Raw genomic sequence first — 15,598 nt, 5'->3', positions numbered from 1 at the left:
AAGAAGTCGGTATTTTGTGGAAGAGCCACACTCAAGGGGCCAAAGAGCCGCATGTGGCTCGTGAGCCGCAGTTTGCTGACCACTGCACCTGTCCTGCTGACAACTAAACTCAACACGTTCAATAATTATGCAACAATTTTTCAGACATGCTATGAAAGAATTTCATCCTGTGAAACCTAGTGAAACCTAAAAATAAATTCCCAATGGTAACAGAATTCATATGCTTGTTGTCAAAAAGAAGGTCTTGTGGCAGATTTTACTTGTTTTCTACACACAAGTTATTATTTGTTTCCCACAAATACAGACCTATCTTGGCCTTTCATGTACCAAGGTTCATTCTTACCCCCCAACCCCAAATGAATCCAGGAATTATAAAAACCTCTAAGGTAAAACTTAATACAATGATTTTTTATTTTGTTTCTGTTGGGTTTTTGTTTTGTTTTGTTTTATTTGCCATAAACTGAATTAAATATCTTTCAGTGGAAAATGAGATCTTTCTTGAAACCTGCCACACAATGTACAGACCATGACTGCTAGACCCTTCACTTTCTTTTTTTTTTTCTTTCAAATTTTTTTAAAATATATTTTATTGCTTTTTTACAGAGAGGAAGGGAGAGGGATAGAGAGTTAGAAACATCGATGAGAGAGAAACATCGATCAGCTGCCTCCTGCACACTCCCTACTGGGGATGTGCCCGCAACCAAGGTACATGCCCTTGACTGGAATCGAACCTGGGACCCTTGAGTCCGCAGGCTGACGCTCTATCCACTGAGCAAACCGGTTAGGGCAGACCCCTCACTTTCATGGAGAAAGAAAATCAGGCCCGCCACTAGGATCAATAGTGTTCGACAGTGAGAGAGCAGTTGCTACACTGTTCTTCCTCAATTTTCTATATTGATCACTGAGTTGCAATTATAAGGTGAGGGCAATTCACTATCAAAAATTAAGTAAAACTGAGCCTTCCCCAGCACTGTCCCCAGCTACCATTAGTGCATTCTTTTCTGAGCATTCAAAAATACAAGGAATAAACACATGCTTTCTTTTCAATATGAAAAAAAATTAAATCTTATGTATTCTGGATCTGCTTTTTTTTTTCTTTTGCTTATTTTTTAGATTTAGGTGACTGAACAATGAGGGGTCTTCAGTGGAGGGTTGGGAGGAGTTAGAAGTCCTACCTGGAGGAAATCAGCCTAAATCTACTGATTCCCCCCTTTCCATATCATGAAAGTAGATATAACCTAGTCTCTAGTCCCTAGTCCCTAGTTCCAGCAATTCCAGGCTAGAAGGCTCTATCTGGATGGGTAAAATTCTCAATTGTAATACCAAAAAATCACGACTTACCTCAGGTTCTGCAGTTTGCAGTCTGGGTGTCTCAAGGCTTCACATAATGACTTCACTCCACCGTCCCCTATATCGCTTCCTTTCAGGTCGAGATGCAGCAGATTCTGGTTGTGAATCAAACAACTGGCGAAATTCTGACAACCATCAGTGAAAGTAAAAAATCTCAACCTTCAAAAGATAAATATGCAAGAGGGATTACAAAATCGCCTCTTTTGTCTTTTCAAGCCCAAATCTTGAATATTATCTAATATTCCTGCCACCTCTTATCCTACTCTGGGTTTCTCATGTTCCAGGTCAAGTCGTAAATTCAAGTTTCAGTTGCTGCTTAGAAAAACAATTGGGTTACAACTTAGATGTCCACGATATCCTGACAACTGATACTCTCAACTTTGTTTGACCTTGGAAAGGAAGGCAATATCAGGAAGAAGAAAGAGGAGTTTTTGAACCCTTAACCTCAGGAATGGCTATCAAAAATTATTGGGACTACTCCAAATACTGCCATTACAGTATTAATTTATAATATTTAATCCTTTAAATAACCTGAGGTGAGTTCACTGTCAGTATCAACTTTTTAATGTATATCATTAGCAAAACATCATTGCAAAATATGCCCTACCATCTCATGGACAGCCCAAAGCAAAATATGAAGGAAGCTAAATCGCCTATTTTTCTTCCGATTTCCAATCTCCTAACTCAGTCACTGTAGCTGAATCTAATTCTTTGGTAGTGCCTCTGCGGGCCCCACATGCCCAGCAGGTTCACACTGCTGACTGTTCAAAACCTCTCTTCCTAATACTACCTGCCCTCCCTTCTGCCCTCTACTTACCCGTTACTTTCACATCCCTTCCAGCCAAGCACAAGAAAATAAAGCTTTTACCCATCTGGAGCACAACCATCATCACCTAATAAAAGTGCCTAATGCACTCACTAAACATAAATTGGAAAGTACAGCCTCACTTGTCAGGGAAATGGGACTTAAGCCACACCAGGGTAGGAAAGACTAAGAGCTGCCTTCATGGTGTCACTCCCCTCCACCTTCTACCCTAGGGACCTTAGAATTCTAAAAGAGGAAGATATCGAACCCAAAAGATGGCATTAAAAATTGTTAGGATTTAGGTTAGTGACAGTCAGTGAAGGGACAAACTGGAAAGATATCTGGGGGTGAGGAAAAGGGACTTCTAAGAACCCCTTTATCATAACATATATGCAGTTTCCTGCCACATCTATATGCAAGTCCAGACCTAATCTAGTTATTTGAAATCTAAGGTCAGATCTCACTAAAACCACCAAGGTTCTAAGGAAAATATTTAAGGGGAAGCCTGTCTCTCACCCCTCCCCCCACAAAATAATAATCATCAGTGCTAATGGAAACAAAATCTATCATTTCAACATTCAGTACATATTACTGAGCACAAATTAGGCCTTGAGTGCACTGATGGGCATTGAATACAGAAGACAACAGGATCAGTTCCAGCTCCCAGAAGAGCCCATGGAAAAGAGGGAGACATTAAACAAGCAAACATTAAAAAAAAAAAAAATGACTCTAGCTGGTTGGCTCAGTGGATAGAGCGTCGGCCTGCAGACTGAAGGGTCCCAGGTTCAATTCCAGTCAAGGGCACATGCCTGGGTTGCTAGCTCGATCCCCAGTGTGGGGTGTGCAGGAGGCAGCAATCAGTGATTCTCTCTCATCATTGATGTTTCTATCTCTCTCTCCCTCTCCCTTCCTCTCTGCAACCAATAAAACATATTTTTAAAAAATGATAGGGTATCTAGAATCAAATTATGAGATAAACTAAAAACTGAAATAGCAAATGTTGGCAAGGATGAGGAGCAGCTGGGAATTTCACATGTTGCTGGTGGGACTGTGAAATGGTACAATGACTCTGAAGAACTGGCTGGCAATTTCTTAAAAAGCCAAACATCCTCCAATGAACTAGCAATTCCATTCCTGGGTATCAGCCCAAGAGATAAAAATATATGTCACAAAAATAAAAGGTGTACAAAGATATTCATAGCAGCAGCCTTATTCATAATGGCCAAAAAATTGGAAACAACCTCAGGTTCTATTCACAAAAGAATGAATAAGCAAGTTGTATTCTGTCATACAATGGAATGCTAATCAGCGATAAAAAGAAACTACTGAAACATGCAGCAACATGGAAACACATTTTGTTGAGCAAAAGATAAACACAAAACATTTATACTCTATAAATCTTCCTAAGTGATTTGCAAGAACAGAAATTCAGATCTATAGTGATAGAGATTAGAAAGTGGACTGAAGGGGATGAGAAGACTGACAGAAAGTGGTACAAGAAAGGTCTCTGAAGTGAGGGAATAATTTTATCTTATTTTTAATATTGGTTGCATAGGTGTATGCAATTGTCCAAACTCAATGCACTGAATGAACACTTAATATATGTGCACTACACTGAACATAAATTATTCCTCAATAAAAAAAATTTAAAAAGAAAAAATAGTATGTTCCAGAACTTGGCTTTGGTGACCTGCCTAGAATGCCTTACCTTTGTGTTGTTCCTCATATAGAAAATCCTAATCAAGTCCCCAAAACCCACATCAACCTGTGCAATCGTTCCTAGAACAGGTTAGTTATGCCTCCATGTTCCCAGAGGTTTCCACTGTTGACGTTTTAAGAGTATTTTACACTGTTGGTCTCCCCTGATAAGTAGGAGTGGGAGGTGGGGCACAGAAAGAAACTAGAACAACTCTATTAAGTTTTCTCATGTCAGACTTACAATAGCTTTTGTAGTTTACATTGTGGGTGCCTTAGTTCTTTATAAAAAATCTTCTTGGCCAGTTCATTAAGGTTGCTATGACATAGCTCCAATTCTCTCAAGTGTTCATTTGTATGAAGCACAGAACAAAGATCTTGCCAGCAGTAATAGGTATCCCTATTAACAAGAGAAAAGCATACAAATTTTATTTGCATAAAAGATACACAAGGGAGAAATTCAATTATAGGTAAGTCAAAGGGGTGGCTAGAATTTGGGGTCTACATACCTATGTTAGTAGGGGAAAGGCAAACGGAGAAAGGGTACTTATGGAAAAATAAATGACTTTTTGGAAAGATAAATGAGCCCTTAGGAAACTAGATGGAGACATGATAGTTTATGACAAGTTCTGTCCAGTTGTAGGGCCAACTTCTGTCTCCAAGAGATAAATGTTGCTCCTGGGGGGAGTTTATGACACTTAAGTCTGTTTGGGAAGCTCTGCTTTTAGGCAGATAAGGGATTTCAGGGATTCAAACACCTTCAGCTCAAAACATTCTTATGCAAAAACTGCACCTGTTACAGTGGCACATCCTGATCCCCTTCACTATTCAATAAACATTGGTTCCCCCAATACCTTACTTAAACTGGAATGAGTGACATTGCAGAGTGGTGGCCTCTACCTCACCTGAAGTCTTAAATCTGTGAAAACTAGGCAATAAATTCATTCAAACATTCATGTGCTTACTATGTACAAATATTATGGATAAAATGGTGAGCAAGATAGGAATCCTGTTCTTAAGTTTACAGTGTAGTTAGGTTGTAGCAGAGACTGAAGTCACCCATAATGTCCCTTTTAAAACACTGGGTTCTCAGACTCCTTTATTATTTTAGTAACATGCCAACTCCAGAATTCGATAACACTACAACGGAGGGGAGGGGAGTGGAGCATGAAGACTGGCTATACAGTGGCCAGAATGCCTTCCTAATATTTATTACTTGAGGCCCAGAGCACAAAATTCATGCGGGGGGGGGGGGGGCAGGTGTTCCTCAGCCTGGCCTGTGCCCTCTCGCAGTCCAGGAGCCCTCAGGGGATGTCCAGGTGGGCCTAAGCCGTCAGTCAGACATCCTTAGCGCTACTGCGGAGGTAGGAGAGGCTCCTGCCACCACCGCTGTGTTCGCCAGTCATGAGCCCAGTGCAGGGCTTCTGGCTGAGTGGCACTCCCCCTGTGGGAGCGCACTGACCACCAGGGGGAGCTCCTGCATTGAGCGTCTGTCCCCTGGTGGTCAGTGCACGTCATAGCAACCAGTTGTTCAGCTGTCCGGTCAATTTGCATATTAGCCTTTATTATATAGGATTAGGCCTAATATACATATTCTAATGCCCAATCATGTCTTTTGTAAAAAGAACTATGAAATGAGGATCAAGAAAACTGACTGAAGGAGATTTACAACTTCCCAAGGACAGTAAAGTGAGGGTCATAGCATTCCAGCCTTCAATTCCTACTCCCACAGTTCAGAGAGAAACGAAATGTATTCTTATAAGAGGGATGCTGCAACTGTATGTTACAGCAATGAGACAGCTTGGGTAAAATTGGAAAACCAAGGATTTATCATCAGATGTGACCTCTTTCCAGTTATACACCCACTTGGTGTTTTTTTTAATACATTTTTTAATAAGTAAAAAGGAAATTGGATTTTTAGGAGACTATATGATTTGGGACTTAGAAGACTATCAGGTATGTGTGAAGCAAATGTTAGCTATTATTTGATGGTTAAATCAATGATTATACACTTACTTTTTAGGTGAACTTCCCTGAATCTCAGTTTTATAATCTTAAAAAATAAACTGCAATGTGGTGTTGACCAGCCTTCAATTGGATATGTTCAAAATCCTGTACACTCTATATACCACATAGTAAACCCTCAATTAATTTTAGTTAAATCTAAAACTAATCCCACAGTTCAACTCTTCCCTCAGACTTAGATGGGTAGAGTCAGAAAAGGCAACTTGAGGAAGGAGAGAGGGTATAATAATAATAAGCATAAAATGCTGAAGGTTCATTTAGTCTTTCAAAACACTCATTCAGCACCTACTATTAACCTGCATCTGACTCCATCCAGTTAGGTGTTAAAGAGCTTAGACCTTTCATACAAAGGCCCATCTGTGTCTAGGCAATGAGGAAGGTGAGCTAGGTCAGTAGAGTACAGTGGAGCATAGCCCAGAGAGATGCCCTACGTACACCCGGTCCAGGAAGAAATCCCTGGTCCCTCTTCTTCTGGAGGGCATTGCTTTTACAAGTTAATAGAAGTAGGATGGTGCGTGTAAGTTTGTGCTGTGCCACATCCTTCCTTCAGGACTGAGGCACTCATTCCCTAGTTGTTGGGAGTGTTCACAGTTGACAGCTCTCAGCCAAGTCCCTCTCTTGGGATTACCCTCAAGCGAAGAGAGCCACTTCCGGCAAGTTTTCGCCTATTCTTTACCAAGAGCCATGGCTGGTCAATAGGGGCTTCAGTGCCTGGTCTCCATTTCTCAAGGTGGGACAACTCTGGATATTTATCCAGCTCTGAGACCTCAGCTAAACAACTCCTCCCCAAACCCTGACATTACCTACTTCCTTCACTCCCCCACAGGGCACTTCCAGGGAACTGACCTAAGACACTTACCAAGTTTCAACTGGGAAGCTTGATTTTAACATCTTCTCAAATACCACAGTTACAGACAGTTTAATGGTCCGTAAGCACTGGCAATGCTTAAGGCAGAATGAAGACACAAGCAAATGGAATTTCTCGCAAATATTAATGACAACCTTTTGGAAATATCTCATTGCCTGGATTATAAATGCTTCATCTTGCGTCTCATACAGACAGTGAAACAACTCCAGACATCCCAGCTGGATGAAAGAGTCACTCTTTCCTAATATCTCCATCCCCTGAAGTATCTTCCCTTTTAAATCCAACGATAGGTTACAGTTAAGAGTTTCCTCCAGTTGTTTTGCTCGGTCTTCATTCAAAAGGCCAAACAGAAAGCATTTCATCTGTGTCAAATGGGGGTGTTCACAACTGGTGCTTTCAAGTAAGAGCTTCAAGTCTGCAAAAGACTGAGAGGCATGGTCCTCGAGTTTCGAGCTGTCTTCCAACATATAGAACATAGCGGCAAAAAACTCCTGAATGTGTAGGTGGGTGAACTCATAGCAGTTTTCATAATCGGTGTCCTGCTGAAGAATATTCATGTCCAGGAAACTAGAGATATCAGACTTCATTAACTCATGCTTTCGGAAATTTGCCCTGTAAAACACGTGTGTCATAGTCCATACTCCTTTGGCAGCCAATTGGCACAGATTCCTCAGCTGGGCTTGTTCAGGCAAACTAGGACTTCTTCCATTGACCTGTGTGAACAAGCTGGAGACATAGCAGGTAAACAGAGCCGTGGTGGATTTGCAGGTCAATGTGATGTCACCGCCCTTCTCCATTTGCTGTTCCAGACAATTACAAACGACCCAGCACACTAGGGGGACATTGCACATGCTAAAAAGCATCTCATTGTTTCTCAGTAAACTCAATACTAGCAAGGCCCACTTCTTGTCTTCAAAAAACCCATAAACATATTCCTCTCTTGCATCTTCTGACATACCGAGTAGCTCTATGGAACGCTGATTCTTCAGCAAGAGCTTTAGCTTCTCACAAGTTGTGAGCCTCGTCGTCACCAATAAGAAAGACTCAGGGAGCATCACTTTCCTCAGCAAACTACTCATGAGGAAGGACACGGGGTGCACCTGGGTCCAGTCCTCGCACAGCACAAACTCGGGTTCCTCGAAGGCAAAGTTCAGCTCATCAAAACTGTCAATAATAAAAAGGAGACTACTTGGCTGGGACATAATCTTTTCAATGGGGCCTTCAGTGCTGGGCCAGTCCGTTGATATCATTTCAACAAAGCTTCTTTCTTTCCACTGGTTAATTTCTCTCGCATTGAGATAAAAAATATAGGTAAATTTCTCCTGATAGAGAGTGCCCTGAGCCCAGTCTAACATGGCCTTTCTCACCAGGGTGGTTTTCCCGACTCCAGCAGCCCCTTGCAGCACCACTGTCTGTGGCTGCTCACCGGTGTTGACATCCACATCAAACAAATGTTCCAGCAGTTCTCTACCTTCCTCAGCAATCTCATGACGGAAATCTTTAGGTTCTCCAAGCCAACACTTCTCATCCGGCTCGAGGGAAAACTTTTCCTGTATTTGAATTCTATATTTTGTTCCATCACCTGAGTCAGAATGGAGCAAGAGCAAAACAAAGATATACATGATCAAAATAAATTCTATGATCTGTAACGTTAAGAATACTGGACCTGGACTTTAGAACAGGAAGAGATATAGGCTGAAATAAAAAAGCAGCTGGTTTAGCTAAGAAAAAAATATAAACAAAACAAAGAATATTCCTATAGATTTAAAACATACATTAGAAACTGAAAAAATAGAACTGGCAATGCATAAAAATAAATTTGTAATGGAAAATAAAAATTAAATTTGTTCTAGAAATATTTTTTTGCTTTTCCTCCACAGAGAAAAAAAAGATGATATATGTGTAGAACAGTTACATCCGGATTAAAAAGGAACGCAGGTGCCTTGGCAGGTGTGGTTCAGTTGGCTAGGTATTGTCCCATGCACAGAAAGGTTGCTGGTTCAATTCCTGGTCAGGGTACATGCCCAGGTTGCAGGCTGGATCCCCAGTAGGGGGCATGCAGAAGGCAACCCATTGATGTTTCACTCTCATCTCTCTCTCTCTCCCCCTTCCTCTTTCTCTGAGAAGTCAATTTAAAAAAAAAAAAAAGGAAACTAGGCAACAATTAACAATAATAGCCAGAGAGGAACTGAAGCTACAGATCTGAAGCTACAGATCAAAATAATCCACTTTATACAGGTAAAACATTAATAGAAATGAAGACTGAAACATACCCTAAAGAGTATTTTTTCTTTTCATTTCATTTCATTTATTTATTTATTTATTTATTTATGAATTTATTGGGGTGACACTGGTTAACAAAATTATACAGACAAAAGAAAAAAATTTCCAAGTGTCCAAGTAGAATGAAAATATAGTTTCATCTTTACCTAGCTTGGCCCGATTCCATCTTTAGATCTCAATTAAATGTCACTCTCCATCTGTCACCCCATTGATCGCCAGGGTTGATTCAGCTGATCTGGCTGGCTAGGCGGGTGTCCCCCTCCTCCCTCACCGATCCATGTGCGTCCCTCCCAAAGCTGCGCGGTCCGTCGAAGAGGACGACCTTCCTTCCCCCCAGAGGAGAGGACCGGTCTTCGGTCAAGGGTATACGAGTAGCTGCGCTCCCCTGCTAGAACCTCCAAACAAGCTCTCAATTAAATGTCACTCTCTCAGGAGGAAAGCCTGCTCGAACTCTAATGCTAGGATAGTTCTCTCTTTCACACATTTTCAAAACATAGTATATTTTTCATTCATAGCACATATCACAAGCTGGAATTATTTAATTTTTTAAAGTAAATATGGCTGACCATTGAACAACAGAGGTCTGAACTGCATGGGTCCACTTATACATGGATTTTTTTCAACAAATACACAGTTGGCCCTCCAAATCCCTGGGTTTTGTATCCAGAGAGTCAACCAACCACAGATTGAAGGGTCCCAGGTTTGACTCTGGTCAAGAGCACATGCCTGGGTTGCAGGCTCAATCCCTAGTAGGGGGCATGCAGAAGGCAGCTAATCAATGACTCTGTCACCACTGATGTTTCTATCTCTCTCTCCCTTCCTCTTTGAAATCAATAAAAAAAAAAACAAACCCACAAATATCTAACATACTTAATATCACACTAAATTATGCTTAATTCTCCTCCAAGAAAAGTTATGGTATTAGAATATAGGTACAGTGGGACCTTGACTTACGAGTGTCCCGACTAACGAGTTTTTTTTTGAGATACGAGCCGTCTCTCGGCCGATTTTTTGCTTTGAGTTGCAAGCTCAAAAAAATTCGGGTTAGGAGCCAGCTTCAGATACCCCACCGCTAGTTGGTGCAGCAAACGTCACAGTGATTTGATATACGAGTAATTTGAGTTATAAGCTCCATCATGGAACAAATTAAACTCGTAAGTCAAGGCCCCACTGTATTCTTTCTGGTATAATAGCTAGTACAGTGCAGTAGTTAAAAAGGAAATTGAGATTATAAGGATGATTTTTAATTTCTTTGTTTACTTTTATCTGTCTTCCAAATTTTCTGACAGTAAATTTCTATGGAAATAAAAACTTGGTTTCTTAAATTTATACCATAAAAACAGATGTCCTTATATTGAATCAGAAATTATGGTCAAAGCAGGAAGTTATCTTCAAGATCATTTAATGAAATAAGCAATTTTTATTTATTAGTCCTTGAAATGAAGTAGGTTCTCAATTATTTCTTTCTCTTTTTTTTTTAGGGAGACAGAGATAGGGGGAGAGAGAAAGAGAAACATTGATTTGTTATTCCACTTACTCATGCTTTCATTGGTTGCATCTTGTATGAACCCACAGCCCTGGCATATTGGGATGACACTCTAACCACTTATATACCTGACCAGGGCCTCAATTACTTCTTGAATGGAAGAGCGTGGCCTCTTAGAAACCAGCATGGCTGAGTTATAAATAAAAAGCTTTCTCACCTGCTCCAGTTTTCTTTGTACTGTAATTCCATTTACATAAACTGGAATTCAATGAAACAGAATTCAAAACAAAGTAGGGAAAATGGAAATGGGATTGAACTAGAAGTTACACTTTATGTGGACTAGTCAACAATACCGTGGGAACTCAATTACAGCATCACTTCTAAAGGAAGGGAATAGACATGACAGGCTAAATAGTCCCTGCCAACTCAGAGACTCTTAGTCCATAACACACGAACATGAACATACCTTTGTTTATTAGACTTTCAGCTTGGATTGGGCATTCCCAAATACCATTCTCTTGAGGCCCTGAATCAACATGGCCCTGACTCTGACTTTGGCCAGAGAGCCAGTTTTGTTGACTCTTTGAATGATAATCAGTGAACAGGTAGGAGTTAGAAGTTAGCAAGAGTTGAACAAAAGTGCCCTCGCAGAGAGACCCCATCAATGCTTTAAAAGCTCAACCTCCTCCCAAATCTAACAAAAACCTATCTACTTACCCAGAACTGCCTCCTGCTCACCTTGCGCCTCTCCAGCCATGCTGTCCTCTGGTTCCATGGTCTGGGATGTCCCTGCAACAGGTTTCAACATGATCACAAGATTACCAAAAACAAGGAGAGCTTTGGGAATGGCCAGAACAGGGGCCAGAATTTTCCTCAGAGTTCCAATTCTATGACCATCTGGGTTTAAGAAACTAGAGCCAACAGAGCCCCAGACTGCACCAGTTTACGGGAGGGAAGAGTGATGGGATGTAACCAACACTGAAATAGGAGACCTCTTGCCATGCCTGTAACAGGGCAAGGGTCTAGCCCAGGGGTGGGCAAACTTTTTGACTCGAGGGCCACAATGGGTTCTTAAACTGGACCGGAGGGCCGGAACAAAAGCATGGATGGAGTGTTTGTGTGAACTAATATAAATTCAAAGTAAACATCATTACATAAAAGGGTACGGGTTTTTTTTTTTAGTTTTATTCATTTCAAACAGGCCGGATCTGGCCCGCAGGCCGTAGTTTGCCCACGGCTGGTCTAGCCTAAGCCTAAGTGTCCTTGTCTGTACTGACCTCACACAGATAGGGTGAGGCTCAAAGGAAATCTGAGTAAGGAATTTCAGATGTCTACAATATATCATACTTGGGAAGGACTAAAAATACTGGCTTGGCTTATGTCCCTTAATATTTTTTTTTTTGGCCATTCCTCATATTTCAGCAAAGATTTTAAGCCATATTTGAGATTCCTCAAAATTTAGTCTAATATATGAGCTTATCTGTAGTTTAGGCAAAGGTATACTAGATGGGATAATTCTCATCACTCAGTTGCTTTAATCATGCTAACTGCTACCAAGTAGATTAATTACCCCTAATTAATGGGCCAGGCTGTAACAGTTCTCAAAACTTTCCTGCCTCTTTGTTGCTTCTCAAATGAGCCAACAAGCTCCCAATGTATGTGGCCTCCAAGGAGTTTGTGAACCACTGAATGGCTTAATCTCTAAATCCCTTTCAAAGAATCGTCCCAGTAGCTTCCAAGAAGCACTTCCTTCTCCCCCCGCCCCCCCCCCCCCCCCCAGATATGTCCCTAGCATCACTCACAACTCATCTCAGCTTTTGCTCTCTCACACAGATCCTTCAGGTTCATCTTGCCAAAGATTTTCAGAGCCACATCCCAGGCTTGCTCTCCAGGATAATGCTTGCGCATCAAGTTAGCCAGACCCTCCCGATTGGCCTTCTTCACTTCAGTCCAGGGTAACAGGCAGTTCCCTGTTCCCATGGTCTCATTCTTTAGGAATGACTTGAATTTACTTAATTCATCTTTGTTTAACTCCTCCAAGTACAGTAGCAGCCCAAAATCAGAAAAGAAGGAAGACGACGAAGAATCTGTCATCTTGTCTGTGGGTCAATATTCAGTAGGGAAAAATAAATTGAAATAAATGGGACCTATGGAAGAGATTAGAAAATAAAATACCTATACAATATATAGTAATTCAACAAAAACGTGTTGGATTTTCTATCATGAAAACATTCCCCTAATAAAGATCATTATATATTTCTTTCACCTTCCTAAGGGTTACTCCCAATCCCACCACGTATAAGCAGTAAAAAATAAAGACAATTCATCTCTCTGAGCCTCTTTTAACTACTCTGCGAAGTGTTGATATCAGAGGCAACCTCAGAGGTATGTGGTATAAATTAAATCAGATAGAGTGCATTTATCACCTGGCACAGAACAGGATCCTACTAAGTATTTGCAACTTTCCTCATCCCTTCTCTCCCTCACCAACACCCACTGAGTATCTCAGCCTATAAAGCATTGTTATTGTACCCCAACCAAAGACATCATTACTGCTGAAGCACATGCAACTGGAATATGCCACCATCTACTCCTTCTTGTCCTTTCAAATCTGGTCATGAACCAATATGCACTGAGGGTCTGTGCTCCTAGCTCACAAGCTCCTTTCCCTTCTACTCCCCATCACAATTATTCTGGATGAGTTCAAAGTTAAAACCCATCCAAAACATTAGTGTTTCACATCATTAACCTTAACTCCCATGACCTTATTTCACTCCAGCATTTCACTCTGAGGCTATCACTCCAGACTTTATCAGCAAAAATTACTCAAATTATTAAACTCCAAAGTCCCATAGCCCATTCTCTACAATATCTTCCAGTTTACTGAGCAGTTTCATGCCCTCACTTCCACTGTGACAGTTCCTCTCTTCAAACACTATCAAATCTTAGTATTTTAAGCCCTGTGTTTTCCTCTTACTTATCAGCCATCTTAAGAACCTTATTTAATTTTGTATTCAGCATGGGTACTCCAGTTAATCACTTAAGCCAGATCTTCAAGTTCCTCATCTCCTTTTTAGTGATTGCCTAAAGAGACAGAGCTAGTAAGTGGTTCTGCCAGAACATCACATAGATCCTTCTCTAAACCGCCTCCCTTGCCAGTCTTGATAATACCTCCCTCTATGCTTGCCAATGACATTGGAAGAGTTGGGTGGGGAAATAAAATATGTAGCAAAGGGAGGCTTTACTTCTTAAACAGAAGGTGAATTACCTCAAAAGTATATAGTAAGTTAGGATTATATCCTACAGTAATTGTTGAATTATCAGCTGGGATTTTTTGGGGGTGGTGGTGGTGGTAGTGATGGTTTGGTTTGGTTTTTGTTTTAACTTCACTGCAGAAATATTCTGGATTACAGACTAGGAACTAATCAAACCAGGTTTCATAGCAATTTTTTTAAAAAGAAACAAAAGAAATAAATATGAGCACACTTCAAAAGAACACTGAAATTTCTCTAAGACATACAGACTATGGTAAGTGTGAGGGAAAATGAGGCATAGAACAGAATACCCTCAACTTCCTGCCTAGAATTTACAGATATCACTGTGTGGGGGCCTTTTTCTTCTTCTTTCCTGTAACAAAGGGAGGGGACTCCCTCCCCTCTTATATAGCTGATCCCTCCACCTGTGATCTGAATCTCATTAGGATCCAATTATTAAGTGACTTAATCCATTAATGATCTCTCTTCTCTGTCTTCAACTTCTCCCTGTCCTGTAAAGCCTCATTAACATTTAAATTTCCCAAGTCTATTTTATTTTAGTCTTTTACAAGTGTTCCATTTACTATACATCCCCTTCATCTTCACAAACTTCTTCAGAGTTTTCTATACTTTACCAATTATACCGCCTCAACCCACTGCAATCTAACTTTCAGGACCAAATTTTCACTGAGATAACTCATACGGATTACCACCCTGTTGCAAAACACAATAGGCATTCTTGGATTCAATTTTCATATCTGTAAGAAGGGGAAAAAAATCCTCTGTAAGGATTAGAAGCTAATGCACGCACTTAATTTACAAGGTTCCATAATACTATTTTAGCTGTAATTCTTGATATTCTCTCTCTCCTTGACTCTCAAAATCCCCTTCTTTCTTCATTTGCCTCCTGCCTTTCAGGGTGTCTCTGAGCCAATAGCTCTATATGGTTCTGAATCCTATTGCGTTAATGCTACATGATATTTACAATTCTGATAGTACAATAGACTCTGGCCTCCTTCTCAAAGGTTTTATGTTATACTTGAGAGAATTTGGGGGGGGGGGGTGTCTTTGTTTTGTGGCTTTCCTTTGTTTATATTTTTGGGAAGAGACTAACAAATGTCTAGCATTGCTCCACTTCTGTGAAGATATTCATAAATGCCAGAATGTCCTAAACTAAAATGAGAACCCATCATCTAAAAGAATGAATTTCAATTTGCAGGTTTATTGATGTGATTTTTTTTTTAAAATATATTTTATTGATTTTTTACAGAGAAGAAGGGAGAGAGATAGAGAGTCAGAAACATCGATGAGAGAGAAACATCGATCAGCCGCCTCCTGCACATCCCCCCACTGGGGATGTGCCCGCAACCCAGGTACATGCCCTTGACCGGAATCGAACCTGGGACCCTTCAGTCCGCAGGCCGACGCTCTATCCACTGAGCCAAACCGGTTTCGGCTGATGTGAATTTTTATCACCTATAATAATTAAAGCATATTTATTCAAAATAAATTATTCATCTGGCACATGTTAATAATCCTATATAATAAAAGCCTAATAGGCAAATTGACCAAACATCAGAATGATGGATCGCTATGACACACACTGACCACCAGGAGTAGACGCTCAACGCAGGAGCTGCCCCCAGCCCACAGGCCCTAGGCCAGCCAAGGTGGGTGCCAGCAGGGGCCCCCCCTGATCACCCCATCAATCACCCCACAGATTAGCCCTGATCGCCGGCCAGGCCTAGGGACCCTACCCGTGCAAGAATTTCATGCACCGGGCCTCTAAGTGAAATGTTAACATCTTTTCTTTTGAAATAATGGAACTTAGG

At 40.9% G+C, this 15,598-nt stretch overlaps 1 protein-coding gene across 1 annotated transcript in view; it reads right to left on the bottom strand.

Annotated features, from left to right (window-relative positions):
- The window catches only part of NLRP14 (NLR family pyrin domain containing 14), a 30,380-nt gene extending 17,774 nt beyond the window's left edge, over nucleotides 1-12,606 (bottom strand). The window contains exons 1-5 of the mRNA XM_036323941.1: nucleotides 12,315-12,606; nucleotides 11,230-11,301; nucleotides 6,735-8,325; nucleotides 4,095-4,250; nucleotides 1,342-1,509 (exon numbers count right to left, since the gene is read on the bottom strand). Coding sequence (XP_036179834.1) covers nucleotides 1,342-1,509; nucleotides 4,095-4,250; nucleotides 6,735-8,325; nucleotides 11,230-11,301; nucleotides 12,315-12,606 — 2,279 coding nt within the window. The remainder of the gene's footprint in view (nucleotides 1-1,341; nucleotides 1,510-4,094; nucleotides 4,251-6,734; nucleotides 8,326-11,229; nucleotides 11,302-12,314) is intronic.
- Nucleotides 12,607-15,598: the final 2,992 nt, after the last annotated feature.

The sequence above is a fragment of the Myotis myotis genome, unplaced genomic scaffold, assembly GCF_014108235.1.
Source record: "Myotis myotis isolate mMyoMyo1 unplaced genomic scaffold, mMyoMyo1.p scaffold_m19_p_10, whole genome shotgun sequence".
NCBI lineage: Eukaryota > Metazoa > Chordata > Mammalia > Chiroptera > Vespertilionidae > Myotis > Myotis myotis.
Note: the sequence above shows the minus strand (reverse complement) of the source record. Positions and strands in the feature narration are given on the sequence as shown.